The sequence below is a fragment of the Penicillium psychrofluorescens genome, assembly GCF_964197705.1.
Source record: "Penicillium psychrofluorescens genome assembly, chromosome: 6".
In the NCBI taxonomy this organism is placed as follows: domain Eukaryota; kingdom Fungi; phylum Ascomycota; class Eurotiomycetes; order Eurotiales; family Aspergillaceae; genus Penicillium; species Penicillium psychrofluorescens.
In genome coordinates, this window is record NC_133444.1 from 1,113,906 (window position 1) to 1,137,020 (window position 23,115).

At 53.2% G+C, this 23,115-nt stretch overlaps 12 protein-coding genes and 2 non-coding genes across 14 annotated transcripts; 7 read left to right on the top strand and 7 right to left on the bottom strand.

The window, feature by feature from the left end:
• Positions 1-94: 94 nt before the first annotated feature.
• PFLUO_LOCUS8941 (uncharacterized protein) lies at positions 95-1,084 on the bottom strand (the record flags this gene model as incomplete). The annotated part of the gene is made up of 3 exons (XM_073786720.1): positions 95-724; positions 780-940; positions 1,000-1,084. 3 exons carry the CDS (start codon positions 1,082-1,084, stop codon positions 95-97), a joined length of 876 nt encoding a protein of 291 aa, XP_073642948.1.
• Positions 1,085-1,384: 300 nt separating this feature from the next.
• Positions 1,385-2,037, bottom strand: PFLUO_LOCUS8942 (E2 ubiquitin-conjugating protein mms2; the record flags this gene model as incomplete). The annotated part of the gene is made up of 5 exons (XM_073786722.1): positions 1,385-1,445; positions 1,496-1,575; positions 1,636-1,761; positions 1,823-1,902; positions 1,965-2,037. The coding sequence occupies 5 exons, from the start codon at positions 2,035-2,037 to the stop codon at positions 1,385-1,387; spliced, it is 420 nt and encodes a 139-aa protein (XP_073642949.1).
• A 182-nt stretch (positions 2,038-2,219) lies between these two features.
• PFLUO_LOCUS8943 (Endocytosis and vacuole integrity protein) lies at positions 2,220-7,560 on the top strand (the record flags this gene model as incomplete). Its single annotated transcript, XM_073786723.1, has 4 exons — positions 2,220-2,297; positions 2,354-2,420; positions 2,474-2,647; positions 2,702-7,560. The coding sequence occupies 4 exons, from the start codon at positions 2,220-2,222 to the stop codon at positions 7,558-7,560; spliced, it is 5,178 nt and encodes a 1,725-aa protein (XP_073642950.1).
• A 394-nt stretch (positions 7,561-7,954) lies between these two features.
• PFLUO_LOCUS8944 (Vacuolar protein sorting-associated protein 26) lies at positions 7,955-9,284 on the bottom strand (the record flags this gene model as incomplete). The annotated part of the gene is made up of 4 exons (XM_073786724.1): positions 7,955-8,196; positions 8,265-8,381; positions 8,444-8,468; positions 8,532-9,284. The coding sequence occupies 4 exons, from the start codon at positions 9,282-9,284 to the stop codon at positions 7,955-7,957; spliced, it is 1,137 nt and encodes a 378-aa protein (XP_073642951.1).
• A 127-nt stretch (positions 9,285-9,411) lies between these two features.
• Positions 9,412-9,498, top strand: PFLUO_LOCUS8945. Its single transcript has one exon. It is a non-coding gene; the product is annotated as a tRNA-Tyr (tRNA).
• Positions 9,499-10,052: 554 nt separating this feature from the next.
• PFLUO_LOCUS8946 lies at positions 10,053-10,139 on the top strand. The gene has a single exon. It is a non-coding gene; the product is annotated as a tRNA-Tyr (tRNA).
• A 470-nt stretch (positions 10,140-10,609) lies between these two features.
• Positions 10,610-11,657, top strand: PFLUO_LOCUS8947 (uncharacterized protein; the record flags this gene model as incomplete). The annotated part of the gene is made up of 2 exons (XM_073786725.1): positions 10,610-10,783; positions 10,836-11,657. The coding sequence occupies 2 exons, from the start codon at positions 10,610-10,612 to the stop codon at positions 11,655-11,657; spliced, it is 996 nt and encodes a 331-aa protein (XP_073642952.1).
• A 265-nt stretch (positions 11,658-11,922) lies between these two features.
• Positions 11,923-13,362, top strand: PFLUO_LOCUS8948 (uncharacterized protein; the record flags this gene model as incomplete). The annotated part of the gene is made up of 1 exon (XM_073786726.1): positions 11,923-13,362. The coding sequence occupies one exon, from the start codon at positions 11,923-11,925 to the stop codon at positions 13,360-13,362; it is 1,440 nt and encodes a 479-aa protein (XP_073642953.1).
• Positions 13,363-13,515: 153 nt separating this feature from the next.
• Positions 13,516-14,583, bottom strand: PFLUO_LOCUS8949 (uncharacterized protein; the record flags this gene model as incomplete). The annotated part of the gene is made up of 1 exon (XM_073786727.1): positions 13,516-14,583. The coding sequence occupies one exon, from the start codon at positions 14,581-14,583 to the stop codon at positions 13,516-13,518; it is 1,068 nt and encodes a 355-aa protein (XP_073642954.1).
• A 212-nt stretch (positions 14,584-14,795) lies between these two features.
• On the top strand, positions 14,796-16,144 carry PFLUO_LOCUS8950 (anthranilate phosphoribosyltransferase; the record flags this gene model as incomplete). Its single annotated transcript, XM_073786728.1, has 2 exons — positions 14,796-15,122; positions 15,176-16,144. The coding sequence occupies 2 exons, from the start codon at positions 14,796-14,798 to the stop codon at positions 16,142-16,144; spliced, it is 1,296 nt and encodes a 431-aa protein (XP_073642955.1).
• A 477-nt stretch (positions 16,145-16,621) lies between these two features.
• PFLUO_LOCUS8951 (DNA-directed RNA polymerase core subunit rpc10) lies at positions 16,622-16,928 on the bottom strand (the record flags this gene model as incomplete). Its single annotated transcript, XM_073786729.1, has 2 exons — positions 16,622-16,646; positions 16,714-16,928. 2 exons carry the CDS (start codon positions 16,926-16,928, stop codon positions 16,622-16,624), a joined length of 240 nt encoding a protein of 79 aa, XP_073642956.1.
• Positions 16,929-17,318: 390 nt separating this feature from the next.
• On the bottom strand, positions 17,319-19,113 carry PFLUO_LOCUS8952 (Cytosolic Fe-S cluster assembly factor nar1; the record flags this gene model as incomplete). The annotated part of the gene is made up of 2 exons (XM_073786730.1): positions 17,319-18,953; positions 19,006-19,113. 2 exons carry the CDS (start codon positions 19,111-19,113, stop codon positions 17,319-17,321), a joined length of 1,743 nt encoding a protein of 580 aa, XP_073642957.1.
• Positions 19,114-19,546: 433 nt separating this feature from the next.
• Positions 19,547-20,506, top strand: PFLUO_LOCUS8953 (uncharacterized protein; the record flags this gene model as incomplete). The annotated part of the gene is made up of 1 exon (XM_073786731.1): positions 19,547-20,506. One exon carries the CDS (start codon positions 19,547-19,549, stop codon positions 20,504-20,506), a length of 960 nt encoding a protein of 319 aa, XP_073642958.1.
• Positions 20,507-20,658: 152 nt separating this feature from the next.
• Positions 20,659-21,826, bottom strand: PFLUO_LOCUS8954 (uncharacterized protein; the record flags this gene model as incomplete). The annotated part of the gene is made up of 2 exons (XM_073786733.1): positions 20,659-21,181; positions 21,234-21,826. The coding sequence occupies 2 exons, from the start codon at positions 21,824-21,826 to the stop codon at positions 20,659-20,661; spliced, it is 1,116 nt and encodes a 371-aa protein (XP_073642959.1).
• Between the last annotated feature and the right edge of the window lie 1,289 nt (positions 21,827-23,115).

Sequence of the window (23,115 nt, forward strand, 5' to 3'; positions counted from 1 at the left end):
TATCGAAGGCCCCGGTAAAGTCTCAACGTGGAAGCAGGCGGCGCTGGCATAGCAGTCCGCGGCGAGTTGGCGTATCTCTCAAAGGCCGGCGAGACTACGTCTCGGACTGTCGTTCTCTCTCCTCTTTCTCCGCCAACTCCCGCTCTGCCAACACAATCTGCCACATCTTCTCCGCCATCTCCTTGTTCTTCATATCCTCATTCTTGGTCTTCTCCTTAACATCCTTAAATGCCGTGTAAAGCTCCTCAGTCCACTGGACCGAGTCTTCCATATTGGTAATATCATCCCAAGCGTCTTCATCCCCAGCGAACAGGAGCTCCACCTGTAATCGGTCCCGCCGATCGATCCACTTCTGACGCCGGTCGAGCTTGTTCCGAATCACCCCGCTAAGATTCCTCGGCTGCGGTTTCTTGAAGCGCAGGAACGGGACCCCGCGTGCACTGACGAGAACGGGGACTCGGCGCTTCCCGCTCACGACCGTTCGAGGGCGCAAGAAAATCGATTCGGCATCTGGATGCCGACGGGTGGTTTCATTTTGCTTGCGGATCCGCTCTTGCTTCTGGACCTGTTTCGAGCCGAGCTGTTTCGGCGGCCGTGAGTCTGCTAGCTCTCTCTGCCTCGCGACGTATTCGGCTCGGAAGGTCTTATGTTTTGCGAGAATAGTGGTAACCCGGTCTTCGTCGGGCTTGTTTCCTTTGCATGCGGAGTGGAGGAGGTCCAGCGTCTGACAAGGAACATGTTAGCCATACGGCGTGGAATCATCACTCGGAGGGGCGTACTGAGTAGCCTGTCTTCAGAGCGTTTTTTGTCTGGGAAGGACTATCAAGGCTCTTGTATTGCCGGAACTTCTGCCGCATCAGGGACTTGGCTTCCCCCAGCCATGGCGCGTTGCCGACGGAGGGCGAGCATTGTCGCAAAAGTGCTCGATATAGAGCCCGGCCTGACAGGACAAGGTGGTCAGCTCAATTCCAACTAACGTCACAGTAAAGGAAGACATACAAGCAAAGCGATGAACCCCCGACCGCTTCGGGACCAACACCTTATGCATCCCGCGGTGTTGCAGAGTCGAAGAGAAGCAGGCCATGTGATCGGCAGAGAAAGAGGAGTGGTCACGTGATTTTATGTATACTTCACTGCAGAATGAAAATGAAGATACGCCTGTGGCATGGAAGTAGTTAATGTTACATAGGATAGCAAGAAATGAATTAGTCAACTGGAATTGGGGCTTTCAGGAGAACCCGCGCCGACGCTTGCTGTCATGCAGGACTGTACACGCTCTAGTAGAATCATGGGAAAGGGGACAAGCAAAGAGAACGCAAAACAAAGCCGACCATCATACTCCGAAACCTTTCCCTGGATTGGTTGTATATAGGAAATTCAAGGCTCAAAAGTTCGAGCCTTCCGGAGGCTGCTGCAGCTTCTTGTTGTTGCCCATGGCCATGTACCTATCGAACCATTAGTCTTGGGAGGAGACTTCGGAGCTTGTGGCATGTACCGTCGGAGCTCAATCAGAACAATCTCCATGTTGTAGTCACGCTTCCATTGAGCGAGGCAGGGAAGTTTTGCGGGATCGACCTAGGGAAACAAATCCTCAGTAATGATCTTCTTGTGTGTCTGCTAACATCTTGCTCGTACCTTGCCACCCTGGGGATCCACGCAGGGCAGATTGACGCGAGAAACAAATTGGATGGTCGGAGGTTGGTCGGGGTAGTCGGGTCCGCAGTGGATGTTGACACTATATATCCGGTTCTCGTGCACGCTCTAAGCCGGGGGACATCGGGTCAGTTTGAGGGTCAGAGAATAGTTGCCAGAAGAGACTAACGTGAGGCGGGCCGAGGATAGTTCCATTCCAGTTGCTCATCATCATGTCCTCTCCATCCGCAAGACCGTAAGAGCACGCCTCTAGAATCCAAAGTTAGCGGACGCTGCCGAATTCCCCGCGGGTTCCTGCTGGACGGCCGAACCTGCACCCAATCCTTTCTCGCCCTTCTCCAGCTCCTCCAGGAGTCTAAAATTTCTGGGAATCTTGGCCGACATGTTGTGAGCACCGAAGTGAGTAGTTTGCGTCGAGTAGCAGGAAGGAAGGAAGAAAGAAAGCATGAAGGAGGGGCTGAGAGCCGTTAGTCACCCGGGTCACGTGCGATAAGTGCGCGCTTATCGAGAAGCCACTGGATCATTTGTTGTTGATGGACACGGAGACTCTCCAGCATGCAGTGGCCATGTCCTCCCAATTCTTGCAGACGGAGCTGGCAAACCTCGTCCAGGAGTCCAAGAGAAAGAATGCCGACCTGCGCAGTGTTGGTAATCCCATACCCGCCACAATGGACTGCACACTAACCCCAGAGGAACCCAGGCTGCTGAGCAGTCGCTCAATGAGCTAAAGGCACTGCCTTCCACCTCGGAGGCTCAGATATCCGCAGGTGTGTGCATTCATGTCTGTTCGCAAGGTATTCGGCAGCTAACAAGCAGCTAGATCTGGCCCGCCGGCCAACCTTCGTCGACCCGTTCATCATTGCCTGTCATACGCGCCATGCGAAGCTTGCGGGTATTGGCGTCATCTGTCTGCAGCGACTGATCGCATCTCGATCGTTGCCGTCGGCCCGTTTGAAAGATGTCCTTGAAGGACTCAAGGATACGACGAATTTGAGTAAGTGTGCTTGAATGTGGCCGACCTCAGTGATAGCTTCTAACGCCGCCTCAGGCCTCGACATCCAGTTGAAGATTCTACAATCCTTGCCGTCAATCTTGCAGTTTTACTCCAGAGACCTCAGTGGGGAGCTTCTCGCCAGCACATTGGAAATATGTGCGACTTTACAAGCCAGCAAACCCCTTTCCGTCTCCAGCACGGCGGCTGCCACGCTCCAGCAGCTGGTGGTGTCAATATTCGAACGAGTTTCAACCGAAGACAACATTTCCGATGATTCAAAATCCACCACAACCGTCAAAGTCAACGGCAACTCGATCGAGGTGGCACAATTTGCGTTTGATGCGTTACAGGTTCTAGACGACCTGTGTCGCCTTATCGATGGGGACCAATTACGGTTTCTGCGCATCAAAAGCTTGTCGCCAGCTTTTGTACTCGAGTTGATTGAGAGCATTATCACCAATAGCGGACGCCTGTTTGTCGGTCACCCTGAGCTGTCACAAGTCCTGCGTGTTCGGTTTATTCCGCTGGCTATCCGATACCTCTCCGAGAGACATCCCTTTGCTCAGACTATTCGAGTCGCCCGGATTCTCCTTGTGCTCCTCAAGCGCCACATGTCTCTTCTGACAGCGGAGTGCGAGATGGTGCTGGGCCTGATGATACATCTCCTCGAGCCCGATGGGACGACTCCTTGGAAACGAGTGCTGTGCATGGAAGTCTTCCGAGGGCTGTACGCAGAGCCGGGAGTCGTGCGACAGATTTACTCGTTGTATGATGGTGTCGAAGGCCGAAAGAATGTCCTTCGTGATCACATGGCTTCGCTTGTTAAGCTGGCTTCAGAGAAGCCCTCCTTGATCGGTGTCAGCAATCAGTCAACGGTTCCTACACGTGCCGACCATTCAAGATCTGCCACCGAGGATCAGATTACCCTTGAGACAGGTGGCGTTACCGGTGTCATCGGGGCAACAGCGCCAGCGACTGAGACAAGCGTGTCCGGTATCAGCACCCAATGGAGTGTGCCTCGCACTGCATATATAGAGTTTCTCGACAAAACGGAGCCACCGCTGCCTCCGGATACCTATGTCTATAGCCTTGTCCTAAACTGTATCAGCAGTTTTGCGGAAGGACTTGCCAAGTTTATACTGCCCGTGACGGTTCCGGATGCAAAGCAAAAGCGCAAAACCCGATTCCTGAATCCTGACCAAAGACATGATTCTGCCAGACCATCGCAGGAGCTTTCCAGGGCTGATTCTTGGAGAATGCAGTCCAACACACGGTCTAAAAAGCCACCTGTCCCAGTCAATCCTCTGGATTTGCAGTCGCACACTCAATATTCTGCCATCAAGACCTGCGCCTCAACAATTGATCATTGCTGGCCTGCGGTGCTCGCGGCTTGTTCCACATTTTTACATGCGTCATTGGATGATGAGTACTACCATAACCTCGTCCGCGCCTTCCAGAAGCTGGCACATGTCGCCGGTCTGCTTAGACTTTCTGTGCCCCGGGACGCTTTTCTAACAACTCTTGGGAAAGCGGCCATGCCCGCGAGTGTCGGCGGTCCAAAGTCACAAGCTCCTGGGACTCCCACCCCTTCTGGCTCGCAGCAAAGCGATAGCCCTCATAGGAGACGAAAGAGTTCAGATCTGTCGCGCACCAACCCGATAACAGCAGACTCTTCGGGAGCCTCATCTGTGGAAGGGCCCTCGGTGACCTTGAGTACAAGGAATCTTCTTTGCCTTCGGGCTTTACTCAATCTGGGGATCGCCTTGGGTCCAACTTTAGACCAGCCGGCCTGGTCAATCCTCCTCGAGACATTACAGTATAGTGGACTGGTGATTGGCATGTCCACAAGTGCAATGGTCAAATCGGCCAGCGGCTCTGGGGAATCTGCCCCAGTTCCTGGGAACGATGTGCCCACAGCTAATCTCGGGGCAGAGGTCATTGCAGTTCAGGCAGCATCTGCAAAGATGTTCGAGAGCACCGGCGACTATCCTAGTGCCTCCTTCAAGGAGATTTTGCTTGCCCTGTTGAAATTCTCTGCATTCACTGAACAAGACGAACCGCAGGAAACGACAAAGAAGGTATCGGACTCTCCCGGGTCGCCTCAGTCCGCTCGGAAAGCCGGTCGCTTGCATCAAAATGCCCGACGTGTATCACACACTGTAGGCAGATCAAGGATGCAAGATGAGGAGCTAAAGTTCGTCCTGGAGAAAGGAAATGAGCTGGCCAAAGCAAATCTTGAAAGGCTATCCTCGCTTGACGAAGAGGATAGTGCAGCGTGGCAACTTTTGACCCAAAGCCTCATTTCCATCTCGCCAAATACAGCAATTAGCCCCAACCTCCGCCTGCAGGCCAGTGGGATCTTGAACTCGCTCGTGTTCTTGACCATGAAACCAGGGGACGGAGCGGACCCGACGGTCCAGAACAAGATTCAAATGAGAAACTTGCAGACGCTCAAGGATCAAGTTGCTTCGCTTTATACATCACATTCGTCTTCGGCCAAATCTCTTCCAGCCACCGTTATCGAGATCCACGAACATAGCCTGGAAGTGCTGGGGAGTGTTCTGGAACAATATGCAGAGACCCTGGTGGACGGTTGGAGTCTTATCTTCGACCTGATCTCTGGTGTCTTCCACGCTGATCCGGAGACTGATCAATCAACTACGGCTACGGCACGCAGAGCATCCGCTCTTCCGGCCGGCCCTCGTCTGGTCCGAGCTGCCTACAAATCACTACAGCTGGTAGCCTCTGACTTCCTTTCTCTACTTCCGGCGCCTTGCCTCCTCAGTCTCGTGAACTCCTTCTCTAGCTTCGCATCCCAAACCCAAGATTTCAATATCTCTCTTACAACCACCTCTTTCTTCTGGAATGTATCCGATTTTCTCCAGGGGCAAATTGAGCGATTCTCCATCGAGAGCCATGTTGATGCCTCTGTCAGTGAAGAAGAGCTATCCAATTTGGCAGGGGGCGATGATCCTTCCGTTTCACGAAATTCACTCTGGCTGCTGTTGCTGCTGCGTATCGTTGATATTACAACAGATAGCAGGCCAGAGATCCGAAACAGCGCGATTCATACATTGCTAAGGATCTTCGATGCTTATGGACAGCAGCTTTCCCCGAAGGCGTGGCGTCTGTGTCTCAACAGAGTGCTTTTCCGGATGGTTGAGGAAGTCGAAAATATGCTCTTCCAGTTCAAGGACAACCAAGACGGCATGAAAGGCGAAGACCTCAAGTCGTGGGTGGAAACTACTGTCGTGATGATCAAGGGGGTTTCGAGTCTGATGACGAATTTCTTTGAAGCGATCGTTCGCGACGACAAGTTCGATCAATCCTGGAACCGTCTTCTGAAATACCTCCAGGCATTAGTCGATCTGCATCTGCTAGAATTCAGCGAAGCAACGTTCTCCAGTCTCTCGGAGATTCTTCTCAGGGTGCAAGACTCGATCAGCAAAGATGCACTTCGATGTGCGTGGCGCCTCTGGGCGGATGGCCATCCAGCCGAAGACCAGGCCATGCTGGAGCTCGACCGACCCAACCAAGATGCCGCAATGGCCTATTTGCGTACTTTTCAGCAGATCTACCGTCTTTACAAATTCCATCTAGATGCGGAGCACATCGAGAAGGTGCTTCAGCATCTGCGTCTGCTCATCTGGAACTCTGTTTGCCCGCGCTACTCTCCAGACGTCGATCGCCCCTCGGCCGTGCAAGGGCTGGTGATGGAATGCATCAAAACCCTCTGTCGAGAAAAACATGACTCACAGCCAGCAATCCTGTTGTGTCTGGCCGATCTGTCCGATTCGGCGCTCTCGAAATGGAGCCTCGGTGCAGACAGCAGGAGGCCGGCTTTTGTGGCATTCTCCAAAAACGCCATCGATCTCACCAGCTGGTACATCACCGAGTTTGGCATCAAGAAGGACATCTTCTCCAATGGCGCGCTTGCAACGGCTCTCGAACGCCTCAGTGCCCCGATCATGCAGAAGTACATGTGGCAAGGAAAAGACCGCGAACCCTTCCTCTGGCAAAAGGCCACAACCACATCTTTGAATGTCCTGCAGGTGGCAGTCCCCTACGTGGAAAAGCAGTACACCGAAGCCAACCAACCCGAGACTTCCCGGTTCTGGCAATGTGTCGTCGATATCACCCATGGCATCGTGTCAGCCCGCGGCTTCCAGACGCAGCGATTGTCGAACGCGCGCATTCTGGCCGATGAGTCCTTCGACATCTCCGCCTTCATTCGGCTGAAGACACTCATTCTCCCATCGCTAGGCGCCGCCGCCATCCCAGACTCGATCCGCCGCGACTTTGCCTGCGCACTTTTCCACTCCTCCTTCATCTACACCCCGCAACGCTTCGATCTCCCCGCCGCCCGCATCGAGGAAGCGCCTCTAAAGGACTTCTACACTATCCGGCCAGGACGCACCTTCGATCCGCCTCCAACGCTGCGCCCGAAAATCGCTTACGTCCTCATCGATACCCTGTTCGAACTCGCCTCCAGCCCCCATGACAAGAACCCCAACGAACCATCCCCGCACACTCTCCTCGCCCGCTCCATCTCGCCCTACCTCCTCCTCCGCTGCGCCGTCTCGCTCAAGTCATACATCGCAGACCAGCCGCTCCGCGGTCTAATGCCGCAGCCCACGCCAGCCCGCAAGGCTCTCTTACACCTCTTGCTTCATTTGGTCCAGTTAAAGAGCGAGCCGTCTGCTATCCCGGACCCGCCTGCCATTCAGACCGTCTCGGCGGTAGCGTCAAGCGCCAATACGAAGGGTTCTACTTCTGCGCAGCATTCCCATCGACACCTTGAATGGCTGTATCCCCTTGTCGTCGGAGCGGTGCAGGTCGCTGGCAAGGAGCGTGATGATGGGCAGGTCCTTCAAGCTTTGGGGAAGGTGTTGCAGGAACTTGGCCTAGTCTGAGGACGAAGATGTGTAGTGACGGTCAAGCAAGCTGGAGCTGGTTTCATTGTTTCAACGATAAATAGCCTGGAGTTGGATTTTCTCTCTTTCTGTCTCTTCTCTACATTTTCAAGATAGATGTATCTATTTATGTGTGCACTAGCAGTGAAGAATTGTTTGTATGATGATTGAAAAGTATTGGCAAGAGTGAAAGAGCTATTTCGACGCGCAAGTAAACACAAAACAAGGACAGTAGGTTGGTAGACTACAGAGTGATATCATGACATGACCGTGACAAGAAGGGGAGGGGCCTTGTTTCAAGGCAGGGGCGATTGATGGTTATTGAACAGAGCAAACCAATTCCAAGGCGATGAAGGCCTGGTGTACATCCATGCACTGCATTGCGCTGGGCAAACTATGCCGCCGGCGTGGAGACAGTCTGGTTTGCACTTGGCTGCGGCGTAGCAACTGGGACTGATGGTTCTCGGCCCGGCCCTGCAGTGGCAGAGCCCGGAGGCAGAGCCTGTTGCTGCTGCGCTTGCTCGAGCAGGATTTGTTGTTGGATCTGTTGCTGCTGGGCGATCTGGGGTGTGGCCGCAATCTCGGGCGCTTGGCGGTAGAGCGCGATTTCGGATTGTTTGAAGTATCGGCGAGCGTCTATAGAAGTGTTGGAATCATGTCAGTCATTATCACATGAGAATAGTGTGAATAAGGCGCTGTCGTACCTTCGTCAATCAGCACCAGGCTAAGGTAGTATCTCGTTGAGTACTTCTTGTTCACATCGCGGAATGTCGGGGTCAGGTCGAACCCGCCGAGGAACAGGCGGATAGGAATGGTTTCGCCTGCGAATGGTCAGCCCCGCTAATCCAGAAGAACTATTTGGAGATGTTAGTTTGACACCCACCTCGTGAAGGCGACCCGTCCATAATCTGCAGATATCCGTATCAGCAACCGCCAGCAACAGTAGACAACCAAGCCCCCAATTCACATACCTCAAAACGCACCAACGTCTCACTCTCATTATATTGATTCGGCGGCGACCCCGTGGTCTCGCGTCGAATAATGGACAGCTCCATGTGCTTGATCTTCAGACGCACGAGCAGGAAATAGATGCGGCCGACGATGACGTCCTTGAGATGGTACTTGGACTTGGAGTATTCAAACTCAATGTGCAGACAATCCTCGATGCCGACATCCATCTTGATCGGGCTGTTGGTCTCGGGCGGCATGCGGTACGAATACACCCATAGGTCCTTCTCGCGGATGACGTCCTGCATTCGCCGGGACACGGTCACCCGCACGAAGTAGCGCAGCTTGACATTGATGCCATTGTAGGACTCGTACTGCTTCTCGACGTTCTTGAAGTTGAAGGGGAAGTTTTGCGGGTGGAGGAGTTCGCCGGGCGCGGCGAGCTCTTGGACGAGCGAGAGGAATTCGTAGTGGTTGCCGCGGTCGTAGAACATCTCTGTGTGAATAGAATCGATTAGTTTCACGCCATACACTCCTAGATACGGGTGGGAGATACCGATCGTGCCGATGAACTGCACCTTGATGCCAGTGTGCTCCAATCGCTTGCCATCCTTGGGTCTGATGGTCACGGCGCCCTTGACGGACTCGCCGTCCATGTACAGCGGGACACGCTCGCGGCGGTCCTTGTCGAGCTTGACATCGACGGATTGGCGCTCATCGAGATCTTCAAGAACAACGTCGATATCGACCGGGGTGGAGAAGAAGAGGGACGCCATGGTGCGAGCCCGAGGGTTGATGAGTGGGCATGTAGCTAGCTCGGAGTGACGCCTGGTGATTGGGGTAAAGGTGAAGGCGGGCAGAGTGGGAGATAATGGTTCATGGCGGTGAGAAAAGCAACAACAACCGGTTGTAGTTCAGTTGGTTTAGAGCGTCAGACTGTAATGGAAACATAATATCTGAAAGTCGGCGGTTCAACTCCGCCCAACCGGAAATTTTTTTTTCTTTATATTAATTTTTCTGGTTCACTAGATGTTAATGAAGACAAGAATTGGATTTAGATGTCTTTCCATCTGTAATTGATGCCAGAGTGTCGCTGGTCATGAAAACAAGTGTTACACATCATTTGCGTGATTTGGATATACATTTCTGGACTCACTGATCATTTGTGTCAGTTGCTTTCAAGATCTCTCCCTATTTTATACTACGATTCAAATCACAATATGTATACACATCTTTTTTAATACTTTCACTACATGGCGCACCCATCTTCTTTACAATAGCCACCATCTAAATCCTTACTCGAGTGCGAGAAACTTGACTTGCTATGTACTGAAATCTTTAACTTTTTTTTCTTTTTTTTCCTTTTGTAACAGAGATAGGAATGCTCGAAACTCTCACATATGCCGGTCAGGTTATTGAAGTTGCAGATGCTGAGAGGTTCTCAGTAGTAGTAGTTGAGACGAAAGCGCATTGATTTGTGTGACGATCTAGTCAAATTCCGATTGAGTCTCATTTCCATCGAGTCTCCAATGTCATCAAGAAAACCGGTTGTAGTTCAGTTGGTTTAGAGCGTCAGACTGTAATTGAAACATGGTATCTGAAAGTCGGCGGTTCGACTCCGCCCAACCGGATTTTTTTTATTGTTCATTCGGCCGTAATCTCGGCCCAGTAATACCAATCAATTATTTTTTCTCTTACAAGACTTTTTTTGGAATACGACGAATCACGCAGTCCGGACGGACCCCTGCTAATGGTGGTGACAAGAAATAACGAGCCGTCAATTATTGGCCCCATGTCAATTAACTTTGACTACTGTAGCAAAAGAAACAAACACTTAAAACTACATAGAACCACCAATGGAAGGTCCAGAACTTGTTTATCGAATTGCTAAACAAGTCATATCGGTCTCTTAGTGCTTACGATGCAATCAACGACCAATTGAAGGAACGAGGGTATGTGGTTTGCCAATTTGCCAAATAAGTTAATTAACAAAATACAAACTATTGCAAACACAATGCGAGCTATATATAATGGCTCCCATCTCTCGTCGAGGGCTAACTTACAGATCAACCATTGTTGAACCAGAAGAGATCCACGCAAAATGTCAATCAAGTCAGGCTCAACTTTTGGCGACAAGTTCGCCAACTTTAATATCTTCCAAGCCACCTACAAACAAGTAGGTGGCCACCATATTCGCGCCGACCTGATCATCCCCAAAACATTATCGGCCAATGGACCACGTCCGGTGATTGCCCGCTTCCACGGCGGAGGTTTGGTGAGTACGGAATAGACAAGAGAGGCACACAAAGCTAACAAGTAATTTCCAGACCCGAGGCGATTCCATCTACGCCGACTGGTTCCCATTGTGGGTATTAGAGCTTGCGCAGACACACGGCGCTATCATTGCGTCGGCCAACTACCGGTTCATGCCCGAGGCAACGGGTGTTCAAATCCTAGAGGATGTCGACGACTTTTGGTCATGGCTACATTCTAACAGCTTGAAGGAGGAATTGGCCTCTCAGCCAACCCCCATTGAGCTCGACCTCGACCGGGTCATTGCAGCGGGCGACTCGGCAGGCGGCCTGCTCAGCATCTACCTCGCCCTCACCTACCCCGACCAGCTCCGTGCTGGCACAGCGCAGTATCCTCAGCTCGCTTATGACAAGCCGAACATCTACCCTCCAACACGGAGTTCCTTGGATCGCGAAGTGCCGGAGTCATACATTGACGAATATGTCGCGACTCTCCAGCCGGGAGCCTGCGAGTCCTCTGATCTGGAGTGTAAACGGGCGGATCTGTCATTTGCAATTTCCCGGTATCGCCGAGGTCGTGGATTCTACGTCCATGACTCGGAATCATCGCCGCGTCGGGATCGGCTTTTCCAGCTCCCACGGCTTGATCTGCCCGATGCACGATTGCCGCGGGGTGGCCTGGTGATTATTCACGGCATAGATGACGATGCTGTTATGCCAGCGGCGAGTGAGCGGTTTGTGAACAGGGCTAAAGTGGCCTTGAAAGGGCGCCCCGGCGGTGACAAGGTAGTTTTGTGTCTGCGTCCAGGAGGGCATGGGTTCGATGTGAATGCGTCAGTGCAGGAGAAATGGCTGGAAGAGGCGCTGGAGAAGGCATTAGAGGCGTGGCTGGAGTAGATAGAGTATTTAGTGTGTGCGAAATAGAATTGATGTATCAGAAAAACATACCGGAGTTAGGGCTAAGATGTAGATCTATGATGCCAGCCAAGAACGCGAGATGTGGGGATTGCCTGCAGATCGAAGCATGGAGGGGTAAAGGAGAAAAGAAAGAATCCACAGCTGAGCTCCTTCTTACTTGTGTAACTATCTCATCTTTCGAAGGGAATTGAATGATTTGAACATTGACCTGACTGAATCCCGGAACCACCCCCCGTCCTCCACCATGGTAGCCGAAACCCTGACCATCCGCAACAACTCCAACACCCCGATCACCCTGAAGCGCGTCCAGCGCTTCACGGCTGCCCAGAAAAACGGCGATGAGTTCACCTCGCTCGCCAGGAACTTCAGCCGCCTGATGACCAACACCACCAGCAATGCCGCGCCCACCGTCATCCCAGGCGACACCAAGCCCTTCGCGGAGAAGGAGGTCGACGTGCACATCGAGCCCTTTAGCACCAAGAAGACCGAGCTGCGCGCCTTCATCGACTCCGACAAGGAGCGCATGCGTCTGACCTTCGAGGCCGATGGCCAACGGTACCAGATCCAGACGCCCGTGCCGACCAAGGAGTCGGCCACCATGAAGGCCCTGGCCGAGAACCCCAAGCATCGCTTCACGGGCGTGTACGCGAAGCCTTCCTCCCTGCTGGCGGTCTTCTCATCGGCCAACTCGAACGCATGGATGCACGAGCTGCGCGACGATACCCTCCTATCGGCCCTCTCCATCCCCGGCACCCACAACTCGCCCACCTGCCACACGGCGCCGCCCTCCGTGCGCTGCCAGGCCGTCAGCCCGCGCGAGCAGCTAGAGAACGGCGTGCGCTTCTTTGACATCCGCGTGCAGCCCGAGGCCCCCGAGGACCCGTCCAAGGACGGCCTGATCCTCGTGCACAGCGTGTTCCCCATCTCGCTGACGGGCAACAAGTACTTCCGCGACCTGATGAAGGAGGTCAACGGGTTCTTGGAGCGCAACCCGTCCGAGACGCTGCTCATCTCCGTCAAGCGTGAGGGCCAGGGCAAGGCTACCGACCAGCAGCTGTGCCGCATCCTGCACGACCACTACGCCCGCCCGGATAGTCGGTGGTACACGAAGCCCAAGATCCCGACGCTGGGCGAGGTCCGCGGCAAGGTCGTGCTGATTCGCCGCTTTGGTCTGCAGGACGCACTGAAGAGCGAGAACGATGGCCACGGATGGGGGATTGATGCTGGCGGCTGGGCGGACAATACCCCCCACGCCATGACTCCTAGCGGCCAGCTCTGCATCCAGGACTTCTACGAGGTGTCCGACACCCAGAACATTGACAAGAAGATCAACTTCGTCAATGCGCAGATCGACCGAGCCAGCGCCTGCTGCTACCCCTTAGGTGTCCTGCAGGGCCCCGGCGCGACCAAGGCGCACCCCTTCTATGTCAACTTCCTCAGCGCGAGCAACTTCTGGAAGACCGATACTTGGCCGGAGAAGATTGCTGCGAAGCTCAACCCGGCCATCACGAATTACATTTGTAGTCGCCACGACGAGAAGGACCGTGATTGCTCGACGGGCATTCTGGTTACGGATTGGTGCGGCCTGGACGGAGACTGGGATCTGGTGCGCGCCATCGTTGGCATGAATGCTAAGCTGCGTTTGCGACAGCAGCAGCAGGGCAAGCAGCAGCACCACCAGTAGACATAGATATACCCATGGGGGTTCTCTCTGGAATTAGAAGATATTTAGGATATAGTCAGTGACATCAAATGGGTTCCTTTGGTATGGACATTTCTAGACACCAGATGCAAAATAAGAGAAACGGATATTATACAAAGATGGACCGTACACGCTTTAAGACGAACCATTCTTCTTCTCACCTTCCTCTGGACCCTTCTGCTCGTCCTCCAGCACGCTCCTCCGGCTCTCCATGGTAAGGTAGAGGCTCTTCCCAGCACCCTCCAACGTATTCGTAACGCTAGATCCCATGCTCTGCAAGGCCATGACCAGCTGTGAGCGGAGACCATCCATGCCCCCCTCAATGCTACCGATCCACTTCGTCTCATCGAGATCAAAGAGCTTGCCATCCACACGCGCAGCCAACAAGTTGAGCTTCTGAAGACCATTCTGCACGATGGGTTCGTGGTAGGCCGGGTTTGCCTTTCTGGTGGGACCGGGGAACCCGGACTCCTTGGGCACAAGAATTGATAATGCCGCTTTCATGTGTTCCGGCGAGACGGTGGGGATCGAAAGAGCAGCGATAGGACCAACAAGGATGGTCGACAGTTCGTGTTTGCCCTTCATATGCTTGATCGCGGCATGGGCGGTGCGAGACAAGTCGTGCGTCAGGGCTGGGTCATCTCTCGAGCCAGAGAGGGCAGGGATTTCGGCAGAGGTCTGCGTCGCCGGGTTAACAGCGCTAGGCGGCTGTCCCAGCCCCAGCGAGGCCGCGCTCGGCCGGAAATACTCCACAATGCGCAGGGCCACCTCGAAGATGCTGGTCTGCACGGTTTGCAGCTTGATGTGTGGTGCCAGGGGCGCAGAGGTCCGGCCCTCCGATGCGATCTTCTCGTCCACTTTCTGTAGGGCAATGGTGAGTTCGCGGCGGATAGATGCCCATTCCATGGATTTGAGGTTGTTGTGCTGGAACAGCACCAGGAGAGGGGAGGTCCGCAGTAAGGACGTGTATTGCCGCAGAAGCTGTGACCGGCGGTACTCTGGGTTGCGATGCGAGGGCGGCTGGGTAGGAGGAGTTCGGGAGATTGGGGCTGGCGAACGGGTCATTTGTTCGATGGGCGCGGCCGGGGTGACCGGTGTGGTGGCCGCGGCGCTGCTGGCGCACCGGATAAGTTGGAGCTCATTATGTTGGCATTGAAGAACTTGTCGACGCAGCGACGGCGAGATGCGTAACCGGGGAGGCATTGTGGTGGGACGGGGTGAGAAGGGAAGTACACAGCGCGCCGGAGGAAAAGGGAACGCAGTGGATTCTCGATATTTTTGGCCGCAGGGAGAGTCGGGCGGTGAGGATATTCTGCCCACGGGTCTGTCCCGCGTTGGAAAGGTGGGCTGTCTTTGACTCATGGTTGTTCTGTACTGTACAACAATCAGGGCGAGTGCCATTTATTCTTGCGATCATGCTGTCTCCCCAATCAGAGAAGCCCGAGCCGGTCTCGATCTCCCCCCTGCTCCAGCGCCTGGCCTATCCTGGCACAGCGGAGATCCGAGTCAGCGCTGAGGATATTGCCTCTGCCTTCGCTTTGATCTTCGAGGATCGCCTGTCGATGATCCAGACCGCAGCGCTATTGACTCTATTACACTCCACACGCAAGGACAAGGAGGCCGAAGTCATTGCAAAATGCTCGCACCGCATGCGAGAAGCTGCATGCCAGGTGGAGAAGGACTCGTTGAAGAAAGTGGTCAAAGCCCGTGGCAAACAAGAGGGCAACTACAATGGCGGATTGGTATGTCAATACAATTATGAAGATGCGCCAGTAAATTGACCATGTCTTCTCAGTGCGATATCGTCGGCACCGGCGGTGACTCACATTCGACCTTCAACATCTCTACGACGGCCTCAATCGTGGCCTCCCCGCTCCTGATGACCGCCAAACACGGCAATCGCGCTCAGACTTCGTTCTCAGGGTCTGCCGACGTCCTCAATGCCATCCAGCCCGTGCCTCCCAAGCTGACGGCTGTCACTGCCGAGAGTATGGTGAAAGTGTACGAGGAGACAAACTATGCGTTCTTGTTTGCGCCCAATTTCCACCCGGGAATGATGTACGCCGACCCCGTGCGCCGCTCCCTCGGTCTTCGAACCATTTTCAACCTGATGGGCCCGCTCGCAAACCCAGTCGATTGGGCACTGGAAGCGCGCGTTGTTGGCGTGGCGTACCAGGCACTGGGGCCAGTTTTCATCGAGGCTCTGAGGCAAAGTGGAGCCAAGAAAGCGCTGGTGGTCTGCGGTCAAGAGGATATGGATGAGATCAGCTGCGCGGGCAAGACAAATTGCTGGAGACTCTCCGAGTACCCCAACCCGGCGTACAACAAGTCGTCGGCTGGCGAGCAAGACTGCTCGAGTGACGACGAGGAGGAGGTATCTCGCACCTTGGTCAAGCTGGAGACTTTCCAGCTGCATCCGTCGGACTTTGGTCTGCCCGTCCATCCTCTCACGTCTGTGTACGGACGCAAGATGCCAAAGGAGAACGCCGCGAAGCTGATGGCCATTCTCCGCAATGAGCTGCCGCGTGAAGATCCGATCTTGGAGTTCGTGCTCATGAATGTGGCTGCTCTGCTGGTCACCTCTGGCATATGTGAGGCAGAGACCAGCAACATGGGCCCCGGGGATGACGGCAAGGTCATCACGGAGCGTGGGCCTGGTGGCGGTCGCTGGAAAGAAGGTGTGCGACGGGCACGCTGGGCCATCGAGAGCGGCTCCTCTCTTAAGTGCCTGGAGCAGTTCATCGAAGTCACCAACCGACTATGATCGATGAAAGGTTTTTTTGGTTTCTCTTCAAATATATAGACTTGTTGACTCATGCCCGTCTTTGATTTACGAGGCATTTGGAAATCTTCTTCTTGGATATGTTTTTCTCTTCTTTTTTTTGCCTTCTTGTGTAACTATCTATATTAGTGGACCTCTTCCGCGGGTCTTTCCAACTGGATATTTTCTGGCTATGCGTGTGGAACGGGCGAGTTTTAGAAAGTAAAGTGAATTGGTTATATTGCAAATAGACATGAACAAGTGTTTCCAGCAAGAACATGAGGACACGGACAATCTAACCACTCTGTCCGAGCATGGCCAGCCTTTTATTCCATCCATGCATTCGTGCCCCATATCTCGACTCCCAAGCGCCTTGAATGCATCATTCGTTATGAAAGCAAGCCAGAAAAGAGGGCGAGATCTCCCCTCTTTCTAAGCTGCCTCTCTCTCTCTCTCTCTCATAAAAGATCAAAAACCCTTTCACCGAGCCTCGAACTGGACCATTCTACCCAGAACAAAAAAAAGTTAGTCCATGTCCATCTCAAACCAACCTCCCAAAAAAAAAAACTCACCGCTTCGTCCGCTCCTTGTACAGCACACGATGCCCACAATCCTTGCACCGAATCTGGTCGCCGCGCTTCAGTGGCACGCGCGCAGAGCATTCGCCACAGAGATAGACCACGGAGGGAGTGTCGACCGCCATGGCGCCTCCGAAGCCGCCGGTCTCCGTGCCGAAGGTGTTTTGTTGGGCGCCCATCGAGGGGACTTGGTAGGCTTCGCGAGACATGTTGAGGAGGTGGTGGTTTATCGGCGAGAAGAAGACAGAGGATGGAGGCGAGCCGGGGAGTGAGTGTGGTGAGCGTAAGGTGAGATGGTTGCGCCGAGTTCTTTTTCTTTCCAGAAAAGCTGGAGAAATGCGCTTAGTCATCTCAATGAGTCAGCTGGGTTCCAAGTGCTGGCCTACGATAAGAAAGACAATTATTGATCTGAATTGAATCTGTCGTATTTCAAGAAACCATGAGCTATAGTATGGCCCTCCCATCTAAATCTGGTATCTCTCGGAAGCTATGCAATCATAAACAAAAAGACAGCATCCCAACGCCATGCAAATGAACAAACCAAAAAGAAGAGCAAAATCTCTCCAAGAAACCTCCGAGATGTACAAGGCGGCAATTAATTACCAACCGCCACCGATCTTCCCAGCCAGCTCTGCAACCCGAGTAGTATCGTCCGTGTTCTTATCTTTACCGACTTCGCTTTCGACCTTGCGGTATGTAGTGTAGACAAGCTTCTCGAGTGGGATATCCATGAATCGTGACCACTGACTTAGACCTTCATGGATCTGGGCTTCCTTGTCTGCTGCAGAGACAGGTTGAGGAGGTTCTTCATTCTCCGAGTCTGACTCCATGGAGAAGTACGCTTCATCGACGCGAGCAAGCCATGCACGCTGCTCATGAGGGGACGGTTTGGATGTGGCAACAGAGTCCGTTGTGTCCATCGCCCCAGTCGCTTCTCTGGCATCTTCCACGCGCATCTGACCACCGCCGTTCGTGCAGCCGCCGGGGCATGCCATGACTTCCACGTAGGCGTAATCCGACCCACCGCCAGCCGTGGCGTTGCGCGACATTGCCTGTCGTCGTGCAGCGCCGGGGAGTCTCGATGCGCGAGCAGGCTTGAGTTTCCGCACCAAGTTCTGGATGTTCCGGAAGCCGTAGTAGCGGGCTGCTTTCATGATGGGCTGGCCGTCTTTGGAATTTAGGATGTATTCGACAACATCGGCGTTGCGCCCGCGATGGGTGACGAGCTCGCTCTCAGGGTTTCGGGCTTGGAAGGCCTTCAGCACGTGGTGGAGGTAGCCTCCCGATGTGCCGGCTTCAAGAGTCTGTTCTGTTCGAGAGCGTGTGGAGGATATAAAGAAATCAAGCGCTTTCTCGGGGAATGGCGGGGTGAAGGTCGGGGGTAGAGGCTGCAACGGCAGGTTCGGCAATGAAAAGCCCCGAGACGAGGCTAGGGAGAGGAGCTCGCGCGTGGTAATAACACAATCAACATCGCGGACAGGCTGGTGTTGCTCGTTTGCCCCAGTCTGCCATGACATATCGGTAAGTTCTTCGCGACTAGCCTCCAACTTCTTGTCGAAACAGGGCATGAGCGCCAGGTGCCATATCTGCGAGGGTGGGACCCCGAGAGCCTTGCTCAAAACGGTCTTGAAAAATGTCCCAGACAGTGCTTGGGGAGATTTCAGCCGAGAGAGATGCGGCAGGATAAATGGATGCGTCTTCTCAGCATAGCAGATCCACCCTGGACAAGCCGAAGACAGGACTGGTCGTTGGGGAAGCGGACTGTCTGAATTTTCGGAGCTGAGAGACTCCGACACCTCATCTGCTGTGAGTACCAGCACAGCCTCCCGCATGATGTTTGTGTCCACCACCCAAGTAAAGCCGCTGCCGTGCTTCCCACCGGCCCGTAGACCTTGCGGGCCGCGTAGGAACTGGTCGATCATGTACCCCGCTTCCTTCTCGGAGATACCATACGTAGCTGCCAGACCGGCGCGGACCTGAGGGCTGACACTGGCGACGAATATCCTGCCTTCATCTGCTGCCCCGGCATTTGCAATCGTCGCGCCCGGCGTCAGAGGTAGTTCTGGGAAAGAGTCCAGCGTATTGAGGACCTCCGTGTGAGACTGAAGGGAGATGAGAACCGCTTCGGCAGAAGTGACACAGCCCGAACAAGCCAAGCAGTCCGTCAAAGAGATCTGGGCGGGTGGAAGAGTCTCCGGCTGGACTTTGTCTTCGGTGGTGACTTCGTAGGCATTCTATGAATAGCATCAGTACTTGCTCTCGACCAAACTGAGAACAACAACCAACCTCCTGGGTCTTTGTGTCTTTTGGTGGGAGTGTTTCAACTGGCTTAATGCAGGCAACCCCCGGCGAAATGAAATCGTTCAAGTCGTCCGCAGACAGGATCGCGCTCATTGTGGCGTGAGGCCGCTCTGGGCGCTGATCCCGCTAAACGATCACGGAAAGAGAGAGCGATGTCGGTATTTCTTTGTCTCCCAAGAGTCAAAGGAAGATGAAACAGAGATGGAAGAAGAAAACAAAAAGAAAATGACTGATATTAAGAAAGAAAGAAAGAACGAGAGTTTGTCATCCTTGTGGCGATATCGGGGTCGATAAGCCCACCGCCTTTGTTTCTGCCGGACTGCTTATCATCGGCGCGCTCATTGGCTGTCGGTGAACTATGGATCAGTAATTCGCAAAGACAGAGCGAAATAGTCGAAAGACAAAGAAACATAGTGAGGTTATTATAGACAATTCAGGTATAAGTAAGTCTGAACACATGTCTACCAGTGAGCCATCTTATTTCTCTTTGAAACTCCAGACTGAAAACATCCAAGCTTCATTCAACATGGTTACTAGGACCAGAAATCAGCCAAAAGACGATCAACTAAACATTAAACAACTCCAAAACAAACGAGTCCAAAAGCCTCAGCCGAGATTGACAGACAGTGAAGTCAGGAAAAAGCGACGCGACGTGGCGAAGAAGACCCGCGACTTGATCCGGCCAATCTCAAAAGCCTTACACCTCACGACGCCTCCAAGCGGATACAAAGCCACCTTTAAAAATACGGAGCCGCTGAAACCAACAGGAAAATCTTTTCCAGGTCTTTCCCCGCTCACTGTCAAAGTTGTGCGAGGTGACACCTTTGAGACGGCAGTCACCCTCGACAATGCCCGTGAGCTGATGGGGTGTCAGGATACGCAGACAATCTGCGTTCTCAACTTTGCAAACGCTAGAAGTATGGGCGGTGGATGGCTTAATGGGGCAATGGCTCAAGAAGAAGAGCTGTGCTATCGTAGTACCCTCAGCGCCACCCTCAAGCCTCGTTTCTATCCCCTCGGGGAGCTGGAAGCAGTGTACTCGCCCAACGTCGTCATCTTCCGCGAGAACTATGCCAAGAATCACAGCTTGATGTGGCACGAGACCCCGGAGTTGCTCCCGGTTGTCAGTATTATCAGCATCGCCGCGCCTGACAGACCGGCGACCACGGTGGCCGATGATGGCCAGGAAAAGTACCTGAACCCCCTTGATCGGGACATGATGAAGGACAAAATGCGCCTGATTCTGCGCGTGGCAGGGCATAGCGGGCATCGCAGGCTGGTCCTTGGGGCATTTGGATGCGGTGTCTTCAGAAATCCCAAGCACGACGTGGCGCATTGCTGGGCTGAGGTCTTGAAAGAGAATGAGTTCAAGGGATGGTGGGAGATGATCGTGTTCGCTATATTGGAGAAAAACGCGGATTCTGTCGATGGTGCGGGTTTGACGTTGCGAATCTTGAGGAGTATATTGGGCAATCTTCAGGTCTGATCAGGACTGGTTCGGCGTTTGCTTTACTTTTTTGGGATTTGCAGTGCGCACTGTTCATGTTTTGTATGGCATTTCTCTGGTTCCGTTGTACTTGACATTGTGACAATGATTTCAATAGACTCCTATGGACAGTACGTGATGTAATGCTCCCCCTATGTCCTTGTCCGTGTAGAGCGTCGTCTACCAAGACTCGCATCATTTGGCTTCTTCTCTTCTTCCAAGTCTTCACTCTTTACAGCCGTTCGCTTCTTCTTGCTCTGTGATTTCGAAGACTTCGGCTTGACCGCTTCCTCAGCTTCTGAATCGCTCTCCTTTTTCACCGATGCTCTCTTGCGTTTCGAGTTTGCCGGCGTACCATTGGCACTCTCATCGAAATCCTTGGCCACAGCCCCGGTCTTTTTCTGGACAGACGGAACGACTGCACTGGTCCGGCCGCCAACGGTGAGAAATGTGATCTTGTCGCCATTGGGAAGAACCGCGGGCTGATTCTTCTTCCCCTTGCCCCACCGATGTTTGAAAAGCCAGTGCTCAGGGAATTTCTCTGAATCAGCCAATACGTCGAGGGAGGTAGAGCAGACATAATGTATCGCGGTATGCAGTTCCTTGATCTGCTCGTCGGACAAGGTGTTGCTGTATTGTTCTGGGTGTATTTTGGCGTGGTAAAGAATCTCATCCCTAGGGTTATAGTCAACACCTGAACTTCGAACTGGAGACGTGGTATACTTACCCCATCCAATTCCCAATTCCGCTGATGTTAGCTTGGTCGAGCAAAAGCGCTTTGATGGGCACTTTCTTGCTCCGCAGTTTGTTCATCAACCACTCCGCCGTCACGGTTTCCTTATCAGCGACTGGATCTGGCCCGTTCTCTTTGAGGGGCGTGTGGTTGCGAATATCATCGGCCGGGCAATCAACCAGCCTGATCCGGCTGAGACGACGGAAATCCACAAATGCCGCCTCCGTCTTGACCTCATCGCTGGTCTCCATCAAAAATTTCCAATATTTCGGCGGCCACTCCTTATCTGCCGGCTTGTCGGATCGGTAGTAGTATGTGTCGGCATCCTTGATCTTCAGCCAGCCGGCCATCCCAAAGTGCATCACTGCATGCGGTGGCGACGACATGGTGATCCAGAAATATTTGCCTTGTTGTCCAGCGCCTACGATCTTCTTGCCCTGCATCGCTTTCTGGAACTCGGCCGCGCTGGTCCCCACTTTCCCGTACACAATATCATCATGCTGCGCCTGGACCTTGGACAGGGTCTTGCCGACCAAGTGTTGGCGGATAAAATGCACAATCCTTGCAACCTCTGCTAGTTCCGGCATTGTTGATGGAATCAAGAGGGTGGATGCATCGAACAAGGAGAGAATGAGCTCGACACGAGAACAGTCAGACGCGACACGCGGTCACATGACCACTTAACATTAGTCATCGTTATCGGCGATGATGTCGATAGCGAAGACTACGTCTTTCGACACATCTGGTTATATTGGAAACCCTTCTCCACCTTGTCCTTGTTTCTGCTGTTACTTCTTTCTATCCATCCAAACTGGAGTGGTTCTGGGCTACCAAGTTCAAACCAGGTCGAGACTCGGGGGAGGCAGCTAGTGGCAAGATGGCACAAGCTTCGTCGACGGAGGCTCCAGCGCTAACTCCTCAGTTCTGTTTCGACGAGCGGCTGCTTCGAGGTTTGTCAGAAAGCAAGCCACATACTTCTTGTGTGACCTACTGACGCCCTTTTTTCTTTCCCGCTCAGATTTCCTTCGTCTCTCCAGATCGACCATAGATGATTCAATATCGCAGAACCTAAACGCCCTGGTCACTCCTGCCCAAGCAGGCTTTGACCCGTCCTCCACCGCTTCACGGCAAACGGGCTCTCGGACCAAGAAAGTAATAGATCCCACCGCATGCCAGTCCCTCAAAAACAATGTTCTGTTCCCGTCATGGCAGACCCGATCCGACGTTCTCAATTACTGTGCTGGAGTCGCTACGAGTCCCGATCCAGATGATCCGGATTTGATCCTTCGACAGATTGAATCTGCCAAGGACCGTGAGCGAGTCGTGGACGAACGGCTGGATCCATACTCGGCTCGGTTCTTTCCTCGGGAGGCCAGGACAGAGTCTCTGGCGAACCTGGTGCGCAACCAGCGCACGGTTGAGGAAATCATTCGAGCAAGAACATGGGGGTTGGTGACTGAGCGATGCAGTGGCACTTCTGTGACGTGGCAGGAAGCTTTTGATACCTGGCGCAAGAATCACCGGCGATGAAGTGATGATGACCGACAACTCTCCATTCCTTGGCTTGTACTACTCCCTTCGATCAAGTGGATCTCATGGGACACCATATATTACAATGTACACTACTGCATATGTCCAAAGGCCTTTTGTATAGCACTTCCTATTTGCCTTGATATTAAGCTTCATATATGAGAAGAACCGGGAAACATGATCACAAACAGTCGAACGCCGATGTTGCCATTGTGAAAATCGGTCTTTCCCTTCGTAAATGGCGTGTACCCATCTGAGTTTGGAAGGGAAGGGAAGATCTCCATCGTGCTAAGCCACTATCTCTCTATTCAAATCTAGAGATTTGCTGTATCTGATTTGATTCAAT